This window comes from Polypterus senegalus, chromosome 18 (assembly GCF_016835505.1).
Source record: "Polypterus senegalus isolate Bchr_013 chromosome 18, ASM1683550v1, whole genome shotgun sequence".
Lineage (NCBI taxonomy): Eukaryota > Metazoa > Chordata > Cladistia > Polypteriformes > Polypteridae > Polypterus > Polypterus senegalus.
Window position 1 is genome coordinate 28,088,306 of NC_053171.1, and position 23,572 is coordinate 28,111,877.

Genomic DNA, 23,572 nt, shown 5'->3' on the forward strand with positions numbered 1-23,572 from the left:
AACTTGTGACGATTCACCTTCCTAATTCTGTGCACTCACATCGGTTTCTAGCTGGACAATTCGGAGAAACGTGAGGTCTGCAAAAACAAAACAAAGATAAACACATTTTTCGTGGAAGTAAAGAGGAAAATAAATGTATTAAATGTAATTCAACCAAAAAAATGGCCTTTCCTACTGACTGGATTATGTCGTTTTACTCAAGTGGCTAAATTAAAAGGTCAGTTACGTCTGAATCTTGGACAAATCGGGTAGATTTGTTTTCTCTGAACTATCCGAACTTGTAGTTCATCTACGTGAAATTTCAGACTCGGAATCTTGTAATTTTCCCGGCTGTCCGAGAGCACATAAACACTTTACTTACTCAGGTCTTATCTTGATTTCTGGGATGAGCCCCTTGACGATTTCCCATCATCACCTGGTCCACACACCTGACATGTCTGCCTCTGGTCCCACTTTATAGTTCCAGCAATGGAGCGGACGGTTACGGATGAGCTTCTCATGGTCTCGTCAAGAGGTGCACTGCGATTGACCCACAATGTCTTAAATACATTTTTCAGTCATGACAAAGTATAAAGCAGGGTTTCTTTATTACAGAACAAAATCAGAGCAAAGCACACACAACATTTTGAAAATAAAATGGAAAAAAAAAAAAAAAATGTTCAATGACCCACATACTGTAATGCAAATTGGTGAACCGATTTAAACAAAAAAAATACAAAAAAACGGCAGGATTTGGACCTGCATGCCAGCCAGGCATTCTCACTTCGGCACATCCCAGGCAGTCTGTCTGTCTGTCTGTCCCATTAAACTCAAAGCAGCATTCTCACTAAGGTGTGGGTGTGTGTGTGTGTGTGTGTGTGCGTGCGCACATAAAACTGCAGAATTTCATGGCTTATGCCAACAATAGAAATTCTTAACTCTGGAGAATCCTAACATCACCTGAACGTAACCCGGCGAGACCCACTTCAGCAAACGCCAGGCAGAAGCGTTGTGCGCTCGAGAGGCTCAACCCTTGCATTCCACAGCAGGATGGCGTCGGGTCTCGGACCCCTGAGCCACAGTCCTGTGTAGCTCACCTCTTCTATGAGAACAACCCAATAATAAAAATAATAAAAAAAAAAAAAATCACGTTGGCTAAGTGCTCATTTTGCAGCCTCCAGTCCTCCTTCTCTTAAGCTCTGTGCCACTACCTGGACGCTGAGCCCCATGCTGGGAGAGCACAAGCGGCGTGGGAACTCGGCTTGAAGTCCCCCCCATAAAAAAAAAAAAAAGAAAAAGTCGAGCCTTTGACATCGGGCCATACAGCAGGGGGTGGAAATAATAAAAAGTGTGACTAAAATGGTTTTAATTAACACTATTTAAATCACATTGGTATTAATGTCTACATGATTTCAATACAGTTATACGATACAATTATACAAAAATGAGTTAACAATAAAGAATACAACCAAATTGGAGCCAAAAATAATAATAAAACAAACAAAAAAAAAAAAACAAAACAGAACAAAAAAAACCTTATGTAACTTTTTACAGAAAAAATACTTCTGAAGTATGTGTGAAGTACAGCAACTGGTAATTCTCTTCCAAGAAGATTCAATACAAGAACAGTTCAGTCCTTTTGGGAAAAAAATATAATCACACATAGCATTACTAAGCATATCCCAAAGAAAGTGTACAATATGCACACTTAGAAAGATATAAAATTAAAAAAGCAATCTGATTTCTATGCAGACAGGTGTAAATTAAAGGTGAAAATCAGTCCAATGTTTTCCTTTTCGTTTAGCACATTTGTATAAAGAATTGTCTTTTGATACCCGTCCACAGATGGGCGTCCTCCTGCACGGACCGCGTTGTGTCCATCTCATCATTTTACAAAAACACCGGCGTGTTCTTTAAATGGGATTAGCGGTGAGAAACAGCAGAGTGTCGTCTCTGAAGGGTTTGTTTTTCCTCACCTTATCGAAAAGTACTTTCTGTGTGTTTTCTTTTTCTCTTTAAAACTCTTCTAAGAAAGGACATACAAAGGAAAAGGTTGCTTTTTTTTGTGTTTTTTTTTGTTTTGTTTAGACACCATGAAGATGCTGCTGCACCAAAGAGCGGACTGAGCTGGAAGTCTGCAGCACCATTTCACTGGTTGTTTTTGGCTTTAGCGTGTGTCAAGATGTGAGACTTCAGGTTAGTCGACTGAGCAAACTTCTTATTACAACCATCAAAAGGGCACACATAGGGCCGGTCTCCGGTATGAATTCGCACGTGAGTGCGTAAATTGAAGTCCAGTGAGAATCGCTTCCCGCAGCCCTCAAACGTGCACTGTAGATAGAGAGAAAGACAGAGACAGAAAAAAGAGCAAGTCAGGGCCGGGCCTCATCCTCATCCTCATCCTCATCAATCACCAATGAGCCAGACCATCGTGACCACCTGCCCAATATGCCGTCACTCCTCCATCTGCCACCAAAGCAGTCCACAAAAAGACCTGTGAAGGTGTACCGTGGTATCTGGCACCAGGACGTTAGCAGCAGACCCTCACACTCCTGTTACGTTGTGAGGGGTTTCATGGGACACTGTTTTTCTGCAATGTAAGTCTTTCTTCTAGAAACCCAAACTACCAGCACACCCAGTTCAGAATTCTACACAGACTCAATCCCACTCTCCCGTAAGCCGTTTCTCATGGGCCTCATTGCTGCTCCATTCTGCCCACTATGTCCCCTTGGTTTATCTGCCACTTTTCTCCACATATTCTGGACACACATTTGCCACCTGCTGCCCTCCTTTCTTTCCTGCAGTATTCCCTGTGTTACCTCAAATCTTTCCTCTTTTAGACTGTTTTATGCTTCCGCTCAAAGCCCCTAAACATTAGTTATTTTGACTGGGTACCCTGGAAGCCAAACTAATTATTAGCCCAAGGTGTAAGTGCTCCCTGCTGGCCTCACCAACACCTCTTCCAGCAGCAACCCAAGCTTTTCCTAGATGGTCTCCCATCCAAGTACTGGCCAGGCCTTAGTACTTATCTTCAGGTGGATGACCTTTTCTGAATTGCATGTGGTATGGCTACTTCCAGCACTCTGTGGTTTTGCCCTTTTCATACCACCGTCAGTAGGTACTCACCATGGCCGACTATGGGCACCCCACAAACCTTGCCATTTCAGAAATGCTCTTACTCAGTCATCCTGCCATAACAATTTAGTTTCTGTTAGGTCTCAACACCAGCCCATATCTTCTGTGTTCAGCACGTTGACTATGAGTACCTGACGTCAGCTTACCATCTAATATGTCACTGGCATGTGCCGCTGTTATGAGATAGTCAACATCAGGCACAGCATATGGAAGTGCTCTCGATGTTTTGGCTCATCAGTGTTTATTTACACAGTTCCTTATCCCAACACAAACTGTAGCTAAAGAGGAGGCAGACATTTGATCAAGCTTTGTTGTAGGTGATGGTCTGCCCCATTCAAACCGGCTATCCTAGCAGATTCTATCAACAGAAACACAATTTCAGAACAATCCTCTATGATTTCCCTTCCATACGTGCCATTCGCTTAGCCAGCACTTCTTCATGGAGCTTCACAGCTTACCTGAAAAGGCTTTTCCCCAGTGTGCACAAGCTGATGCCGCTTCAGTTTGGAGCTTTCTACAAATGCCTTCCCACATTCCGCACACACGTGAACACGAGGCCCGTGAGTGTGCAAGTGCTTCCTCATGGCAGAATTGTCCCTGAACATCTTTGTGCAACCCTAGAAGCAAAAGAAGGATGAGAACCATGGAGTAACTGAACCCACCTCCACCATGTAGGACTGTGACAGCCAGTAACCCAACTGGACATTCCAGTGGCAATAGTTCACTGTGAGATGATGAAGGCCAAAGCCCACCTCCCAGTACCACCCCAGTTCATTCACTTACTTTGTGAGGACATGCTATTGTCCTGGGGGCATCGTCTTCTTTAATTTTTCTTGGCTTCATTCTGTAATACAAAGACACATCAAACACTGATTGGCCTGCAATCAACTTAAAACCACTTGGAAGATCATCAAATAGAAACAAATCATTACAGCCCAACAGCACAAAGATGGTCCTACTGACACAGTACTGGAGTTAGCCTTTAACGATCAACAGTGGATCTCCACTAATCCAAAAAGTCTACAGAATGTTACCAAAAAATGAAATGTGACAGACATTTAAATCCCTACCCTCCACTCCCCAGGCACAGACCCATTTCACTTCTAAACACAGATGCCAACATTTTTCTAAAGAACTTGCCACCCATCTCCTACTTTAATTATTTTATCATGGACAGCAGCACATTTTTCAGTCCTCACTGTCTGGTAAATGTAGTTAACTCTTCATATGTGTCAGTAATGGTAAATGCAGAAAAGCTTTCAGTAAAACCCAAAGGCAGTAATTATATACCTGTAACTTTCTGTCTAGGTTTTTCATGTGCCAATAAGGAGTCCGTGTGTTCATCAGGACAAAATTATAGGACAGCATTTTTGTTCATTCATTAATTTTCCACTGCTTATCTGAGACCTGGTCACGAGGGCAACAGTCTTAGCAGTGGGATCCATACATCCCTTTCCTCAGACACACTTACTAACTCATACTGTGGGATCCAAAGGCATTCTCAGTGCATGTGGGAAATATAATCTTCCCAGTGAGCCCTGGATCTTCCCTGGAGTCTCCTCCTAGCTCAGGGGTGGGCAACGTTGGTACAGGTGTGCCACAGTGGCTGCAGGTTTTCGTTCCAAACCAATTGCTTGATTAGCCTTGCTAATCTCCGTCTTTATTTAGTGATTTTAAGGACTGTTGGTGTGTAATGTTATATTCTTATATCGTAGATTTTTTCCTTTCCAAGGATATTATCCAAATGATTTGAAGCCTAAAATGGATAATTTTCAGTCTGTCACATTCTTCTCTTAAGTGTTTTATTAAACATTTGCAAATTATTGCTACTAAGGCACATTTAAAAACAGTAAATGCAGCTGTTTAAGACTGAAATAAGCAATTAAGGATGGGGAACTTTAACAAGCGAGACCACTAAGATAAAGCATCAAAATGTGGGGGGCAGCCTGGGCCCTTGCCCGGCTGGGACGCCTCTGTGATGGAAGGACCAGGGGAGAGGATATATCCAGGGCTATACCTCCCCTGGAACACGTGTGGACAATCCCCCTGGATTACATTGGGGCCATAGGGTTGGCGTCTGGACAGTTCCAGAGCCTTGGACTGCAGCACTTCCACCACAACTGGAAGTTCTGTCGGAAAAGGATCCTTGCGCACCTGGAGCACTTCCCAGTGACCTTGCAGTACTTCCGCCACAACCAGAAGGGGATTTAAAAGCACCTGGAGCACTTCCGGGTGCACTATAAAAGAGGCTGCCTCACTCGGTTTAAGGAGCCAGAGTCGATATGAGGGAATCTGAGCTTGCCAGGAGGAGAAAAAGAGAGAAAGTTGTATTGTGCTGTGACTGTGTTGTTCTTGTGGGAAACGCAGGAAGGCGTTTCCCACAAGGAAAAAAAAAATAAAAGCATGTGCTTGTACTTGTGCCTTTTGGTGCAACTGTTCACCTGTTCAGGAGCCAAGCATAATAAAGAAACGGCCATCCTTGCCGACACCTTTATGTTGTATAAACATCCATTCTGTAGTGAGAAGCATCCCAAAGTAAACACAAAACGAGAACACATTCATATATTTTTACCTTTTTCTAGAGATGTACAGCCATGTCAAGTGACTTGCTAAGGATAAGGCAGTGTAGTCAGGAGTTTTACTGTCCACCGAGGAGACAACAGACCACCATGCTGCTGGTCAAAAGCGACTGATTCACAGATGAGGCCTGAATGTTCACATAACTCAGTTTTTATGTGGAACGAATGCTAGCAATGCCTTGGAAAGCATCTGCTGTGTGCAGATGGAACCCATCAATTCTGCTAATGCTTTGATAGTACTGTCACAACAGAAGTGATTATTCATTAAATGTGACAGCGTGTCACAGCCAGACAGAAATGACATTGTCATTTCAAGCATATTTTTGAAATTGGCCCATTAAAGGAAAAAAAAAATTTAATACGCAAACAAACATCCAAATGTAAAAAACTTAACATCTCGACTTGCTCATAAGAAATTAAACGTAAAATGTTACAAAGAAATTAAACATGCTCATTAGAAAATAAAAATATTCTTATTTTATGGGTGCCAGGCAGCACCTTGGCTAAGAGGTGTTATACCTCACAGTGCTACTGTCTGTTCCTTAGGGCTTTCCTCTTGCATCCCAAGGTCATTAGTGTGGCAACACAAAACTATCCCAATGTGAACAGGGGTGGGCTGTATCTGTGAGTGTAAGTAAGCATGTGTGGAGAAGTACGGCCTGCGGTAGACAGACTCCTATGCCTGATGCTGATAGGAAGAGTGCATACTTTAAATAAATAAATTCCTGTTATATTTAAGATGTTACAAATAGCACTTTCTGTGAGCAAGACATGAAACTTTGGCACTCGACTGGTTAGCCACACTCCAATTTTCTAGTAGATACTTCAGACTAGCAAAGTAACATCATGGCTTCAACAAAGGGACTCGACTTGTTGTCGATGCTCTGACATCTACACATATTTGACAGCACTTAAAACAAACCCACAACAGAAGCCGTGGTGAATTCCTAGAGGGTACATTCCCCTTTCAGGGCTGCCTCACAGTATCAGAATCCTGACCTTGACTCTGTGAAATGCGCTCCTTTCTGCTGTCCAGGTTTGTTTCCTTGCTGCACGATCAGGTACTGGCTGGCTCCCTGAGATCCGAAACTAGACAGATGGTTAGAAAAATAGATGGGTACAATTTGCTCCATATTGTCCTAAATAAGGTTATTGGGGATCACTTTATTACAAATGACACACACTAGTCAAATGAGAATATCAAATGTGGGCTAAAACTTGTTTTTTGCCAGTCAGTGTCAGAGCCTGGCAGACAGTTACAGGAAATGCATACCTGAGGGTAAGTATGGCATGAGAACCGTTATTTTGGTATTAATTTGTTACCAAAGTCCTGAAAATGTAATGGTACCAGCTTTTCTACACTATCGGTAGTACCAGGAAAGTTGGTATTGCTTTCATGTGTGACTGCAAGAAGACAAATTACTCTGGGTGGCACAATTATACATGAGAAAAGTGTAAGTATAAACTACAACTAAAAAAGGCACACAGCATTGAGGGTACAGCACCACATCCACACGTCGAAAAGAAAACAGCAGAGGTCACATCTGGAAGGGCTTTCGTGTTCAGACATGAAAATCATACATGCAGACAGACAGACAGACAGACAGGTAGGTAATGTTTGAATTTTTATATCTAGCATGAATTTTAAGCAGCAGATTTCAGTCACTAGTCAGAAAATGTCAGAATAAATGTAGAATGTGCACATGCCAAGATAAATCAGGCAGCTCATGGTGTATCGTTCTTTACAAACCCTACACTGAACTCCCCCTAAAATTATAAACCCCCGATTTTTTTTATTACACTGGAGGGATCCCCACCTCTGCCGTACAGTAAAATTGAAGCTCTGCATTGTATTCTGATATTTATCAATGCCAATACTAGTTGACTTAAATGATAGTTACATGGGTAACTACTTAATGGATATACCAGTATTTTACAGCTGTGGTTACTGTTAGTATTTATAAATTTTATATTGTATCAAAGAATAAGTCACAGTATTGTGCACTTTCTGGTTGTGCCGTTGTATTGAGTATTGTACAGTCTCACTGGTGTTGCTGTCGATCGCTTCTAGTATCGTGACGTCCATATGTGAGGGGCCAACAGCAGCGATTAGAGCCAAGGGTGGAGTTGCTTTCTCCACAGACAGAAATGGCTTATCTGTTCATTTTTATAAAATAAATTATTGTAAAGTCAAATTTGCATTGTCATTACACTGACCAAGACCCCCATTCTTACACTGCCCTTTAGATAAGATACTGTTTTACAAAAAGAACAAATGGTGATATGTCCACAGATAATAAAAAAAAGATGGGGTGTATTCTTATTGCACGACTGTACATTCTTTTGTCTCTGTGGATAAAGAGGTCTGCTTAATGATAATTTTGAACCATTCACTGAAATGTAAAATGGCGGACCTTCTGATCCCCCAAAGGTCAATTTGTCAAATTGTCAACTGTCAAAAGACAATTTCCTCTCTGTGATTAACAAAGGATATTTAAAAAAAAAAAAACATGCAATCACGTACTGGGATGTTCATCTTTTTGATGCTAGAGGGATACCTCCAGCCTGTAAGGACAGGTGTTGGCCCCCTGAAACCCTGGTTTGCCTGGCAGCACCAAAGGAATATCCACCCGTCACAAATGGCTGTACCAGTCCCCTGCACTAAATGGTGACACTCCTAGTTTGCATTAAAAAAGGCGTAAGAAAGCGCCTGGCCAAAAGGTTGTTGCCTTCTCTTTGCTCGCACTGCTTGTCTACATGGAGACTCCATTGATATGTATAAATCAGACATCACAGGAGCCCCTTGACAGCAGTTTAAGAACTAGATAACCTCCAAATGAAAGAGAGGCCTTGGAGACCACCCTAGGGAAGAAGTTACAATTACGCACAGTGCTCTGAACATATAAAAATATGAGTGCATGAAGATGTCTAATGAATGAACATGTACGATAGTTAGTGACTTATTTGCAGCCTTCTACTTATTCACAAAGCTCTATTGTAAGCAGAAGATGATGCAAACACATCAGTTCTGTTTGTTGAATCAACAAATTATTAAATGAATGTTGTGCTTGAAAGAGAGAAAAACACAAGAAAACACACATTTAAAACAATTGAGATGAGAACAGGCCATCCAGCCCAACGAAGTTCACCAGTCCTGTCCACTTGATTCTTCTAAAGAAACCATTGAGTCTTGAACGTCCCTAAAGTCCTACTGTCTGAAAAGAAAACTGAATAACAGTGTGATGTGTATTAGCAAAGTATTGGCTTCCTGGATTAATAAAATCAAGGCAGACTATAATAAAGAAGTAATTCTTCAAACATCTTTTCAACTTCTTGACTTAAATTAACCAACACAGAAGGAAGCAGGGGTACAAATGGGCACAAGGTTAGACCACACTTGAATAGGAAATGGCTGCATAGCAAAGTGTGCTAAGGCTAAAACACGCACTTTGACCAGTGAAAAAATCAGCATGTGTCAGGCTCATACCCAAACCTTTTTAATAATCTGCCATGGCTAAGAATTATAAGCACTAATAAAACATTGTAGCTTACATTAGAGATGGCAGATACTATAGAAGGATCATTCGTGGACTTCAAGGAAAGATCTCTTTGAAATATAAAAACCCCAGGTCAAACTATAGGGTGTCCCAAAATTCACGCAAGAAGTAATTTTGATAGAGAACACAGGTTTTTAATTAAAAATTGATTCATAAAGTATACAGTATAGGGTTATGTATGGAATAGCATATCGGGTAAATGGCCTCCATGGCTTTGCTGGCACATACGCACTGTTTTGTCGAACTTTTCCATGACCATTTTGCATAAATGTGGCCGAATTTCGTTGATACAGAGCTCAATTTCCTCCTTCAAGGCGTGGGTGGTTGTGGGGTTGATGGCATAAACCTTGTACTTCAAAAACCCCAAAGACCCCAAAAGCCCAACGACGTTAAATCGCATGATCTGGGCGGCCAATTCTGATCACCAAAACAGGAAATTACACGACCAGGAAATGACTCATGCAGTAACTGAATTGTTTCTCTGGCTGTATGGTATGTGGCACCGTCTTGTTGAAACCACATGTCGTCCACATCCATATCTTGCAATTTAGGCACAAAAAGCTGGATTATCATATCGCGATAGCGAGCAACATTAACTGTTATTGCCTGACCAGCCGCATTTTCGAAGAAGAATGGTCCGATGATGCCTCCAGCCCAAAATACGCACCAAACAGTGACACGTTGTGGATGTATTTGTTTCTCAACAATCACTCGTGGATTTTCTGAACCCCAAATGTGACAATTTTGACGATTAACAAAGCCATCAAGATGAAAATGAGCCTCATCGCTGAAGATGATTTTGTTCGAAAAAGCTGATGAAGTTAAATCACTATTCCGACCATATTTTGTACAAAAATTGCAAACTGTAGCTGCCAAACCTTCATTATTTTTAAAATATTGCTCAACAATGAAAACGCCTTGTTCTTTCGTGTAGTGCTCCATTTTTAATAACCCTGAACTGTGAGCTGTCACGCTGTCTTTTTTGTTTTCGTTGGCAACACTTTACCGCACAAATTCAAACCTTGCGTGAATTTTGGGACACCCGGTACAAAACAAGCAGAGTTCAAGATCAAGATCTAGGAAGAACTTGCTAGAATATTCTGGTTATACAAAGAAAGAGGACGAAGAATAGAAATCTGGTCTATTTCTTGAAAATGATATTTGAACAAATGAATAATGAAGCAGCTCCTGCACCATGCTACTCGACTGCAGCTTGTCCATCACGATGGTTTAACCTCAGAGGGCTGTCTTGCAGGCGTTCATTGAACTATCCAATCTTTGGACTTTTCTTCATTATAGAAAAAGGGCTACAACAGACCTCCTAATATCTATAGGTTTGAACAAGTTAAATCAGTATAAAAAGGCCCATTTGTCTCTAAGGTTCACGTGTTTTGTCCTTTCCAACTCCTATCCTGAGGCAAGCAAATGTATACAATGATTGGGCGATCAATGAATGCTGAAAGAACCAGCAAACTACACAAATGACAACCCTTGAGCATAGCTAACTTTGTAACTGTCCATAGCTGCTTTAAACTCTACATCTTCATCTTCAAGCTAGAAATCCAATACTAAATAATTCATAAGACTGAATAAGAAAACTGCCATATCAAGAACAGCCTCTTCCGCAGAGGTACAGTGAGACATCCATCTCCCATCCCTTAACCTTGTGAGCAGTAGCAGGTGAGCAGCAGGTCGACCGCTAAAACAATGGCTCACCTGGCAAATTCTGCTAACTGTTTGGGGTCTGAAAGATCAATGCCTGGTATTCCACCTGGTGGTAGCTTCTTTCCAGTCATGTATTCTGAATAATCTGGAGGGGAGTTTTCCCCAATAATCTGTTCTTCCACAACCGTCTCATGGTCAATATCCTTCTTGTCATCTGGAACATATAAAAAAAAAAAGAGAACCAGCATGAAATAACCTAGCTATGTTTGTAAAGAAAGTTCTCTGTCTAAAGAAAACCACAATTTACATTGTGTTAATAAAAAAGTATCATTGGAATTTTGACACACAATAGCACAGTTCTGACCTACCGAACAAACCAACTGTAAATTCTGCCCTCCCCACCCCCAAAGGCCATAACTGATGAGGTTTACACATTCAATTTTGTTTCTGGGAAGCCAGATGTCTCAATGGAATTTAAAAATGGATGACTTAATAAAGGTACCAGCAGACGTCAGTTTAAACTAGCACGGCGTAATGCCCGCTTATTAAAACGGGTTTAATGGTACAATGGTAAGCCCAGCTGTTTTGATCGTATCGGGCATTTACAAACCTCTCTTCACCAGATGTGTCTCACATCCTGCATTCTTCATACGTCTTGTTGCCTTTATTCATTTGACTTTGTAGCCCTTACATCTCTCTGTCTTTGTGCTTTTTGCTGCCTTTCTTCATCACACATTCCAGCCCTGTTGTGGACACCAGACAGCGTGATGCATGGATGTGAACTGAACAGTATACTATACGGTGGCCACTTGCCTTAGTTCATTGGACATTCCTGCCCTCTTGTGGACACTCCATCTGATAACAAAGGTGTAAGCCAGAGTTAAACTGTCATCGTTCCAGAGGCACCTCTGCATGAACAAAAGACCTATAATTCAAGGGATGACAATTGGGATGGACAGAATAACTAGCCTACGAGCAGGCCCTGATTTTGTAAATGTAAGCAACTTTAATCCAATCACGGGATGATAGAATTCCTTCATAACACTTAACTGTACTCACCCCATCTGAGGATACTCTCTTGATTTTCACCAAACTCCTTGGCAATATACTTGGAGCAACCTCTCTGGGGATGGGGGAAATCTGCAAAATGCCCCTCTGAAACCTGCTCTCTGACACACAAAAAATGTAGATGAGCTGTTCTTTCTATGGGAGAGCGGAAACTGACACTTCTCTTCTTTTTGTGGACCTGAAAGTTGTGATCCAGACTGCCAAGCCAAAGCTGTGTGCCAGTAGTCAGAGTCTACGGAGATGCAGCTATAGCTTCAACAAGGGAATGTCTGGATTGAAACTCCTCAGCCAGAAGGAGTAATGCTTTTCTCCTATGAAGTTGCAGACACTACAGCAAAGAACCTAACTAAGAAAAGTACAGCACACCACGAACAAAGAACCGTCATAAAAGAAGTGCACTCGTGCGCAAAGAGTCCTCCATGTGATCCCGGAGCAGCAACAACTCCACACATCGGACATCATCCATAAAAACTTGGTATCGCAAAACTATTTATCTGTGCTAAGACAAATTAGAACCTTAAATAGCAAGTAAACAGCTAGCCACTCTGTTAGGTTTATCTGTCTAGTCTGTCTATATATCAATATACTGTATAGTCAGTACACACACACACACACACACACACACACTAGACATATACAGGTAGTCCCCAGGTCACAGACAGGTAACGGGGTGAACGGGGCGGCGGAGGCGGCCTTGTAGTGTGCCTCGGATGGCTGGCTGTTGAAGTGGGGTTGGGTGATTCACTACCCGCATTTGGCCGTACCGTGTTTGTTCTTGGTAGGCAGATTCTGCAGGCACTGTAGTGGAGGGGACTGTGAAGTGGGCTGGTGATGAACCCCCTGTCGCCGCCCCCAGTCATTCTCAATAGCAAGCCTGCTTGTACAGTTACGCACATAGCAGGAAGTTGTCTCTTGTCAATACATCAGACGTATTGACGACGGGTACCTTCCTGCTGTGATAGTGTGTACAGTGCTGTGCAGAAGAGCTCATCTTAACCTTTTGTCTTCACCCTTCAACAATGTCTCTGAAGCACAAATCTGATGCAAGTGCTGGTGATACAGTAAAGGAGAGAAAAACCATTACCATTGAAAATAAAGTATAAATAATAAAAAGGTCAGAGAGAGGTGAAGCTCCATCATTCATTGGCAGAGCACTTGGTTACAGTCATTCAACAATAGCATTTATTAAAATAATGTACCTGCTCCGACTTACATACAAATTCAACTTAAGTACAAACCTACAGTGCCTATCTCGCACGTAACCCGGGGACTGCCTGTATAAACTAAAGACCTGTGTGTGCATATGGAGCAGTCCGCTCTGCTCACGCTCAACCATAACCACTAGGTGGCGCACGCGTGCTCGTTTATATTACTTCGGCACTTACCCCCTCACTTCTCACTATGAAAGACCCATGCGTAGGAAAATATCTGCCGATACAAAATCCAAAAAAAGTGTAACACTACATATGACTAGCCAGCCATGACATTCTTAAATTAAAGGCTTCAGATCTCTTACATACTAACAGGTTCCTGCTGCCATTAGCAGCAAGCAGCTGTATAATAAAGTGAACATGAATAAAGTATTTATTAATCCCAGTCATGCCGGTATGTGAGCTCAGAAAAAAAACTGGAGACAGTGGCTCTCTCAACTTAATTTTAGTAAAGGAAAAATACCAAGATGGACTGAAAGAGACCACATTTTAAAACCTCCACCAGATGGGAGCATTGCACACATTAAGGTACGACACAAAACCTTTTTTTCTCCAGCCTCTGGAGTTTTTTTTTTAGTTTTTTCTGTCCACCCTGGCCATCGGACCTTACTCTTATTCTATGTTAATTAATGTTGACTTATGTTTATCTTTTATTGTGTCTTCTTTCTCTATTCATTTTGTAAAGCACTTTGAGCTACATTTTTTTTGTATGAATATGTGCTATATAAATAAATGTTGATTGATTGATTGATTGATTGATTGAAAACCAGCCAAATGTACAGCCTGCAGTTTTCTTACCATTTGTCAGTTTTTGAGGAAAATAAAATGAATGCTGCAAAGAAATGTATCCACATAAATGGCTACCTTTGACTACACAAGAAGTTATAAAGGTCGCAGCATATTGCCAACTTCAAAATGGGACATTTCACACACTGTTACCTTTTAACAAGGCACGTAGGAAGAGGGCGGAGGTCTATATATGGAGCTACTTAAACATTAACACTTCCAGCTGTTCCTTGTGGCATACTCTGCTGATAAAAGAGAAAGGAGAGCAGCTACTGCAGTAGCTCAAGAACCTGAAGCTCCACTTTAGATTGTGACAGGCCTAACGTAGTTCAATTTTATTTTTTTATACATAGCACTGTTCACTTGAGCATGAGCACAAATATACACCTACAAGCTCGAACTCCTAAAGCACAAACATTTTCATGTATCATGTATGAAAATATAAAACTACATTAAACACAAAGTTAATCTTGATACATACTTTATAAAAAGTTCTTTAACAACATATCTTGCATAATATGCAAGTTGGCAATGGAGGAGAGGAAAACAAAAATGAACAGCAGTAAGGTGAGAATAACCCTTTCTTGGTTAGTCCACGGTCGGTTTTAATAGGGGAAGCCACTGTCAGAACCAGACAAAGTCACATTAGTAAAACAGACACGTATTAAGAAACATGACATGCTGCGTGAAACCAACACCCACAGGCTGCACTAGAAAGACAAAAATGCAGCATCGGAGCAGGTATGGAAAATGGCTCTGATGGGACATAATCCCAAGTTTTCAAAATTCTGAAATATTAATAATGACGCTAAATTCTTTTCACTAAAATGGCAAATGAAGGCAGCAGTAGAAATTATGGGGAAATGGATATAAGACTGAAGCCAGAAAGCACTTCTTTACGCAAAAGGTTTAGGGAAAATGGAACAAACTATTGAGTCATGTAGTTGATGGAGAAACTTTGGCAACATTTAACAAGGATTAAGATGAGATACTGGGACAGTCTGGCTATTATCTTAACCAACAAGCTTGATGGACTGAATGGTCTCCTCTCATTTAGTAAATTGCTAATGTTCTGATGTGGATATATTAGAACGGAGAATAGTTTTCAAAAGAACAGGAAACAAATGGTTCACGGCACTTTAACAATTTTTGTAACAATTCCACAGAAAGCTGTCACCGATATGTATTAAAGAGAGTGATATGTTCTATCAAATCTAAAATAAAGAATTAACAATAAGTAGAATGCCAATCAGAATAGGTGCCAAGTATCTATTTATTTATGTATTTTAAGAATGAGAATCTCACAAGTTGGGGTTTGTGAACAAGGCCACTGAGGAGGAAGAGGAGGAAGGAAGGCACACAAAATCTGCACTGTGTATTCTAGTAGCCATGACAGTGGACTTTAACCAATAAACCACAAGGTGGTCTGCTAGTCCAAGCTACTGAATCTTGAACATGTTCCTTAATCTTCCCTACTGCTAATAGTCTTGTACACGGATAGCATTGAAATAACTACACCTGATCTTTGTAATTTGTTACGTTGCTCTGTATAACAGAATCTTCTAAACTTCATCTGTGTATACGTCTATACAAACCTAAAAATCTGAATTAGCCTAACTGCCCTAGCTCCGGGTGATGATTAAAAATGTAATGATTTACTTCATGAGGTAAAAGTAATAAATAAGAATAGCTGTGTCAAATATTTAAAATACTAAATTGTGTGCTCCAATTTAAATATTTAAAGTCTAAATATTCTTAATTGTAGTAGAAATGTGTAATTGTTTACCCTGTGATAAAGGTTCAAGGAGGACTACATCCCTAATAAAAGGGTCAAACAAATCCAAAATAACACCAGACATTCGTATTCACGGACTCTGAGGATGTCTAAATCGATACCCAACATTCTTATGTTTGAAATTTGTCATTTTTAACCTTCTTGGAGTGGCTCTCTTAAGACAGCTAGGACCACCAGTCAAGGATCATCAAATCCTTTATCACATTTGTGATTAGTGTTGATCAGTGAATTTCGCCAAAACATCTTCCACAGTGAGTATGCTGTATTTGCCAGTGACCTTGTTCGCCAAACATCTTCCTGGAAATTTGCAATCCAACCAGCTAACAACAACCCCCAGTGATGATCTGCAAGGTCATAGTGACATCACAGAGTTTTAAGAGCCATGCAAAAGAACTTTCAGGCATGCCTGCTATACGATTGTTGCTGACTTGGCCATCGCATTGTTGCAAGCACAGGAGGGGAAAAACGGGGCCATTTCAGCTGCTGAGATGTGCTGAACCACCCCCAGTGTCCACTGAACAGTGCTTTTGATATTTTTTCTTGTCTCTAACTACATTCTTTCTTCCATTTACTGTCATTTCATGTGTGCTGTCAGTGAATTTCAAAAGGTAAAAATGTGTCCTGAAGCCACAAACCTTGAAAGAGAAGAGAAAAAAAAAAAGAAGAAGAAAGAAATAATTGCAGTATTATTGGTACGGCCAACAGATACACAACACTGATCACTGGGCGCTGGCAACATAGCACAGCACTGTTAATTATGCAAGCAAATTAGCCATGTGCTCAGGAATGATCTTAAAAGCAAGCTTTATCAGAAAATACAGGACACACTTAAAAAAAAATAATTATTACTATTTCCAAAGTGTGTCTTTGCTCTTCATGAAAGAAGAAACCACAGAGACTTGGGAAACAAACTAGATGTTCCTGTTGTGCTCTGAGAACGAGGCAGTCCCACGCCACTGCTTTAGGACATGGCTATGTGTGAATCTAGATTGACACTCGTGCCGCACAATGACCTTTTGTTTTAATTTATTGCTAGTTTGTGGTCGTTTCTGTATTTAACTTAAGCCATTTGTTCCACGTACGTCTTTGGTTGTTTGAGGCATGGTGGGATTGTGGTTAGCACTGCTGCCTCACAGTTTAGATCGCATATATGACCACCATAATTGTTCCAGAATTGCTGTCAGATTTTTCCCTATCCCTCATGGACATTTAAAAGACCACTGCCACTCCACCATTATATTCCACTCCAAACCAGTTCAGTTCCTCCTTCCTCATCGACTTCAATGCTTTTCCCAGAGTTGAGCGTAGTTCACAAACATTTCTGTTACTTTGCTCAACGTGAGGTGAACTGAATGCAGGAGTGTTTGCTTATCTCTAGTTCTGATCAGCAACTTTGAAATAGCATAAAACAGCATTCCCAATGTCTACGTTATCAATCCCTATTTTTGGAAGTTATATGAAAAGAAATCATTTTGGCCCTTCCTATCCTGTCAACTGATATGGTATGCACAACTTCAACTCCTTCTGATCATTTTTGCTGAAGACACCTATTGTTTTTTGCTTTATCAAAATAAAAAAATAAAAAAAAAATCAAAGCAATTTTAAAGCATTCTTAAGTAATCGTTAAGAACATAATGTATGACAAATGACCGAATACAAGTACAGAAATATCTAACTCTTCAAACAAACTGCATGGTGTTTTGTATTTCTGTTCTCCTGCAAAGTAGTCTTCAAATTTATACACACACGTATGCACATAAACCCTAGCTGTAACAAAAACAAAACGTTTTAGCCAGAAGCAGTGGTCTAATTTGCATTATTATTATTATGGTAGCCCAGCACGGCCAGAGATGCAAATGGTTAGGTTTGCATGTGCAGTACACTTGTGACTATCACAGGGAGGCAACACGTCACACTAACCATTAAAAAGGACTGACATACATGTCTTGGAAATCGTGAACATATGAGTGAGTACTCTTAAGTTGTTTATCAGCTTATTCCTTTTGTTTTCATGTAGCTTTAAAAATTATTTCTTTTTATATTTATGCCAACCACGTTCAACGCTGATAAAGTTTTTCTTTTTTCTGCACAGAGCAACAGTTCTTCATCTACTTTAAGTGGACGTTCACAATCATGGCACCAGTGATGGTCAGATACCTTTTCATATCTTTTCATACAGTTGTGCTTGAAAGTTTGTGAACCCTTTAGAATTTTCTTTATTTCTGCATAAATATGACCTAAAACATCATCAGATTTTCACTCAAGTCCTAAAAGTAGATAAAGAGAAACCAGTTAAACAAATGAAACAAAAAAAGATAAACCAGTTAAACAAATGAAACAAAAATATTACACTTGGTCATTTATATATTAAGGAAAATGATCGAATATTACATATTTGTGAGAGGCAAAAGTATGTGAACCTTGGCTTTCAGTATCTGGTGTGCCCCCTTTGCATCAATAACTGCAACTAAACGTTTCTGGTAACTTCTGATCATTCCTGCACACCGGCTTGAAGGAATTTGAGCCCATACCTCCGTACAGAACAGCTTCAACTGTGGGATGTTGTTGGGTTTCCTCACATTAACTGCTCGCTTCAGGTCTTTCCACAACATTTCGATTGGATTAAGGTCAGGACTTTTACTTGGACTTTCCAAAACATTAACTTTATTCTTCTTTAATCATTCTTTGGTAGAACGACTTGTGTGCTTAGGGTCGTTGTCTTGCTGCATGATCCACCTTCTCTTGAGATTCAGTTCATGGACAGATGTCCTGACATTTGCCTTCAGAATTCTCTGATATAATTCAGAATTCATTGTTCCGTCAATGAAGGCAAGCCATCCTGGCCCAGATGCAGCAAAACAGGCCCAAACCATGATACTACCACCACCATGTTTCACAGATGGGATAAGGTTCTTATTCTGGAATGCAGTGTTTTCCTTTCTCCAAACATAACGCTTTTCATTTAAACCAGAAAGTTCTATTTTGGTCTCATCCATCCACAAAACATTCTTCCAATATCCTTCTGGTTTGTCCACGTGATCTTTAGCAAATTGCAGATGAGCAGCAATGTTTTTTTTGGAGAGCAGTGGCTTTCTCCTTGCAACCCTGCCATGCACACCATTGTTGTTGAGTGTTCTCCTGATGGTGGACTCATGAACATGAACATTAGCCAATGTGAGAGAGGCCTTCAGTTGCTTAGAAGTCACCCTGGTGTCCTTTGTGACCTCGCTGACTATTACACACCTTGCTCTTGGAGTGATCTTTGTTGGTCGACCACTCCTGGGGAGGGTAACAATGGTCTTGAATTTCCTTCATTTGTACACAATCTATCTGACTGTGGATTGGTGGAGTCCAAACTCTTTAGAGAGATGGTTTTGTAACCTTTTCCAGCCTGATGAGCATCAACAACTCTTTTTCAGAGCTCCTCAGAAATCTCCTATGTTCATGCCATGATGCACTTCCATAAACGTGTTGTGAAGAGCAGACTTTGATAGATCCCCGTTCTTTAAATAACACAGGGTGCCCACTCAGACCTGATTGTCATCCCATTGATTGAAAACACCGGACTCGAATTTCACCTTCCAACTAACTGATCATCCTAGAGGTTCACATAATTTTGCCACTCACAAATATGTAATATTCCATTATTTTCCTCAATAAATAAATGACCAAGTGTAATATTTGTGTCTCATTTGTTTAACTGGTTTCTCTACTTTTAGGACTTGAGTGAAAATCCGATGATGTTTTAGGTCATATTTATGCAGAAATATAGAAAATTCTAAAGGGTTCACAAACTTTCAAGCACAACTCTATATTGCACAGTGCCTTTCAGCTGGTGTTTCAATATTTGTGTATCTTTTGCAAGACGTTTGGTGCTTTTAACTTTACTATGAGCACAGAAGTTCAAGTTCATGTTCAAGTTTGGGGGCACACACTGGTACAGGGTGTTGCCTCACCCACCACATGATGAAACAACTCGAGATCCCAGTTGACAACCCCCCAGGCAGACAGGTGGTCCAGTCCCACCCTCTGGAAATGACCTTCTATCTGCCACAGCCAGGTGTTACATGGGCAACCCCTTGGCCTGGTCCAGCCACTCGGGTCCCCAACAATGAGGATCCTACGAACTGGATCACCCTCGGGAAAAGGCGCCACATGGCCGTAGTGCTGTAACTGACACTTCCTCACAATGCAGCTAATGTGCCTCATTCAGGACTCCATGAGCAACCGCTCATTGGACACAAAGTCAAACCAACGGTACCCAAGGATTTTCCGGAGAGACAAAGTACCAAAGGAGTCCACTCTTTGTCTCAGGTCACTGGATAGCGTTCATGTCTCGCAACCATATAGTAAGACAGGAAGCACCAGGACTCTAAAGACTTAGACCTTCATCCTTTTGCATAGACATAGGGAGTGCCACACACCCCTTTCCAGCAACGTCATGACCCCCAGTACTCTCCCAATCGGTCTACTGACTTCATAGGAAGAGTCACCAGAAACATGAATGTCACTGCCGAGGTAATTAAACCTCTCAACGCGGTCGACACTCTCTCCGCAGACAGACACACTGCTGATGGCTGTACCCAATAGGTCATTAAAGGCCTGGCTCTTAGTTTTTATTCAGGACACTCGCAAGCCCAGACACTCAGACTCCTCGCTCAGTCTCTCGAGTGCCCCGATCAGAGCCTCCATTGACTCCGCAAAGATCACAGCATAGTCAGCAAAGTCAAGATCCGTGAATCTTTCTTCACCAACAGATGCCCCACAGCTGCTGGACCACATGACCTTGCCCAACACCCAGTCCATACAAGCATTGGACAGAGTAGGAGCAGAACAGACCCCTGACAAACCTCAGAATCAACTGGGAAAAACACAAGAGGTTCTGTCTCCACTCTGCACAGCACTCACAGTACCAGTGTACAGGCCAGCCATAATATCCAGCAACCTCGGGGGGGATCCCGCGAACACTCAGGATGTCCCACAGGGCAGCTCGATCAACTAAGTCAACCGCTTTACAAAAATCAACAAAGGCTGCAAAGAAACTCTGCTAATATTCGGAGGATATTTGCAGGAAACAAACAGAAAATAAAACAAGCGCAAGGTGAGCTCAAAACCGGAAAAAAAAAAATAAATGTTTGTCAAAAATACAAAGTAACTAACACCCCAAAAGTGGGGCCAAAATCCAAAAATAGCAAAGAAAAAATAAAACTGAAGATGACATCAGCCTCTCTGATCAATAAATAAATAAATAGGATGACATACCTGCTTCCTTCTGCTTTCTTCTGCTTTCTGTTTCTCTTTTATTTTAAATACAATATCTTGCAATATCACTTATGCGTGCTGAACACATTTATGTGTGGCTTGAGCAGGCACGTACAGCAAGAACAATAATCACAGCACTAATGTTAGTGCAGCTTGACTGTCCTGCAAAGTCAGAAGATGGCAGTATACCATCGTCAACCAAACTGGGCAAGCAACCACAATTAAGTACACACAAATAAACTTCAATGTCTGTGAAACCTGATAAATGTTGACATAAAAAAATAATTTTCATTTGAATAGGCCCACGATTTTGATTCAGTCAATATATAAAATACAAACACAAAAACAAATGACAAGTAATCGGTAAGACATGAAAGGCTAAAAGTGCAAATAACTACCCATGAAGTTTAAAAGTGATGTGTAGCGTATCACAGGTGACTGTGGTATTGAAATTTATGAACAATGCACTAATTTGCCATTATTAAATGATTTTGTGTGAATAATTAATATTTAAAAGTTATATTCTTCACCCACAAAACACAATTATCCTTTTAGGATACTAGAAAATTCCACTGAATTATTCAGTAAATTTCTAGAGGCAGAAAAAAAAATAGAAGAAATCCACAATCAAGCCAAAAAAATTTACCAAATATTACTAAGGATAATTTCAATATCCTCGACTTGAGCACTTGAGTTGTTGATGGAGCCAAGTGGCAATACAGCTATAAATCAAACGCAGGTCATTCCTCTTTGGATCAACGTCCTGTCAGTGCTTATCAAAAAGACGGAAAGAGTGAGGGAGCAATTACAGTTTGCTGACAAATTCATCAAATTCTGTTATGCTTCACACATTATTGCTAGTTGTTAGTCATAAGTATTAGCGTAAAGTGGACATACAACACTGCAGGCTTGCTGCAGTTGCAAGAAATCCCATAAAAATTATTTAGCAAAACTAATTAGGGGATTAAACTGAAAGAGACATGGAAGGGCTATGGTAGAATAAGTCTAACTAAAACATGTCCAGGACTATGAAAATCAGCTACTCTTACGTTAACCCAAAACGGAAACTGCATTGGCATCAAACAGAGACTGGCAAATAAAAGTACATCACATCATTCCAACATTAGCAAACTTATAAAGACAAAAGAAACAAAAATCACAAAGAAGATGACTGCGATTGTAGGTGGTGAAACTGAGCACTCAATATTGACACAAATCAACTGCCTCGATAGAAATGGCAGTAAACAATCCTGATTTTTTAAACTGATCATTACATACAGAAGCAGGCATTAGATTTTAGGTCAAAGCTTCTTTTAAGTTTCTAATAAAAGCAGCACTAAGATTTATCTTAAGAGGAGGGACACATCCCTGCTAATATAACATTCTGACACTTTACCACTTTAATGCTTTGCCCTCGGTTACTTTGATCTCCTGCATTATGACTCATTTTTAATGAGATATGCATTTGACTTTCTTACCAAAGTCATTCCCCAGGGCATCAATTACAACTTTGAGGAATTTGGTGAATGCAACGCATCCTACTGTACACACAGTCGCAAAAGCTGAGCAAATGCAGCACATTTTGCGCCACTTTCTGTGACCTTTCTTAGTCCTCATGCATCATCCTACTCGAAGATAGGATCAGGAATACTGCAAAATGATATGGGCAGGATACCATACTAAACGTTTTATGCCACATTCGTTTACATTTCCTTAGAAATACATTTTATTTACTAGTTCTTTATTATCAATGAGTAAATTATTATACAGCTGTGCTTTTCCGATTCACACCCACATCAGCATAATACACAGATACCTATAAAATCAGTTATATTCTTCAGCCTGCGGTGGGTTGGTGCCCTGCCCAGGGTTTGTTTCTGCCTTGTGCCGTGTTGGCTGGGATTGGCTCCAGCAGACCCCTGTGACCCTGTGTTAGGATATAGCAGATTGGAGAACGACTGACTATTCTTCAAGGCAGGAAAATGTGTTGTAAAAAAAAAAAAGTGACATGCCACACATCCTCCACACATCAGCATGCAAAAGGGGCTCAGTGAAAGCAATGTAGATGCAAAAAATACTGAGCAGACATACCACCTCTCACCAAACGCTACATTACATATGGTGCTGAGCGATGTCTGCCACAAAACATAAGCTGAGTTACCACATGCTTAATTGTAAAGTGTGCAGACACATGGGGAGTGGTTCACTTTGGAGACATATTCTTTAAATGCATTCAGTGGCATCTCAATAACTGAACGTATTGCTAAAATGCTTACTGCAAAATCAACTTAATATTTATATTCAGATTTTTGAACTTGAATATGCTATGATCACTGCAATGTGCCATCTAAAAATACTACCTTTTTGGAGTATGTTAAATTTTGTTTGTGCCTGGTACTGCTAGCCTGCATCCAGATTGGTTGGGCAGTGTTCTGGGCATGCCTTTGGTCAGGTGTGCAGATGTGCAGCCTGAACTGTTCAGTTCTGCTTGGGGGTTTGATGGCTAGAGCACTTTTAGGCAACACATTGACTATT

General features: G+C 40.7%; 1 protein-coding gene across 2 annotated transcripts in view; it reads right to left on the minus strand.

Annotated features, from left to right (window-relative positions):
* Positions 1–299: 299 nt before the first annotated feature.
* LOC120518341 (transcriptional repressor protein YY1-like) overlaps positions 300–23,572 on the minus strand; it is a 47,852-nt gene continuing 24,579 nt past the window's right edge. The window contains exons 2-6 of one of the 2 annotated variants that reach the window (XM_039741088.1): positions 10,967–11,129; positions 6,693–6,782; positions 3,898–3,958; positions 3,573–3,731; positions 300–2,310 (exon numbers count right to left, since the gene is read on the minus strand). In XM_039741088.1, the coding sequence (XP_039597022.1) occupies positions 2,128–2,310; positions 3,573–3,731; positions 3,898–3,958; positions 6,693–6,782; positions 10,967–11,129 (656 nt within the window). In that variant the 3' untranslated portion in view covers positions 300–2,127. The remainder of the gene's footprint in view (positions 2,311–3,572; positions 3,732–3,897; positions 3,959–6,692; positions 6,783–10,966; positions 11,130–23,572) is intronic. The other variant, XM_039741089.1, reaches the window with a different exon arrangement.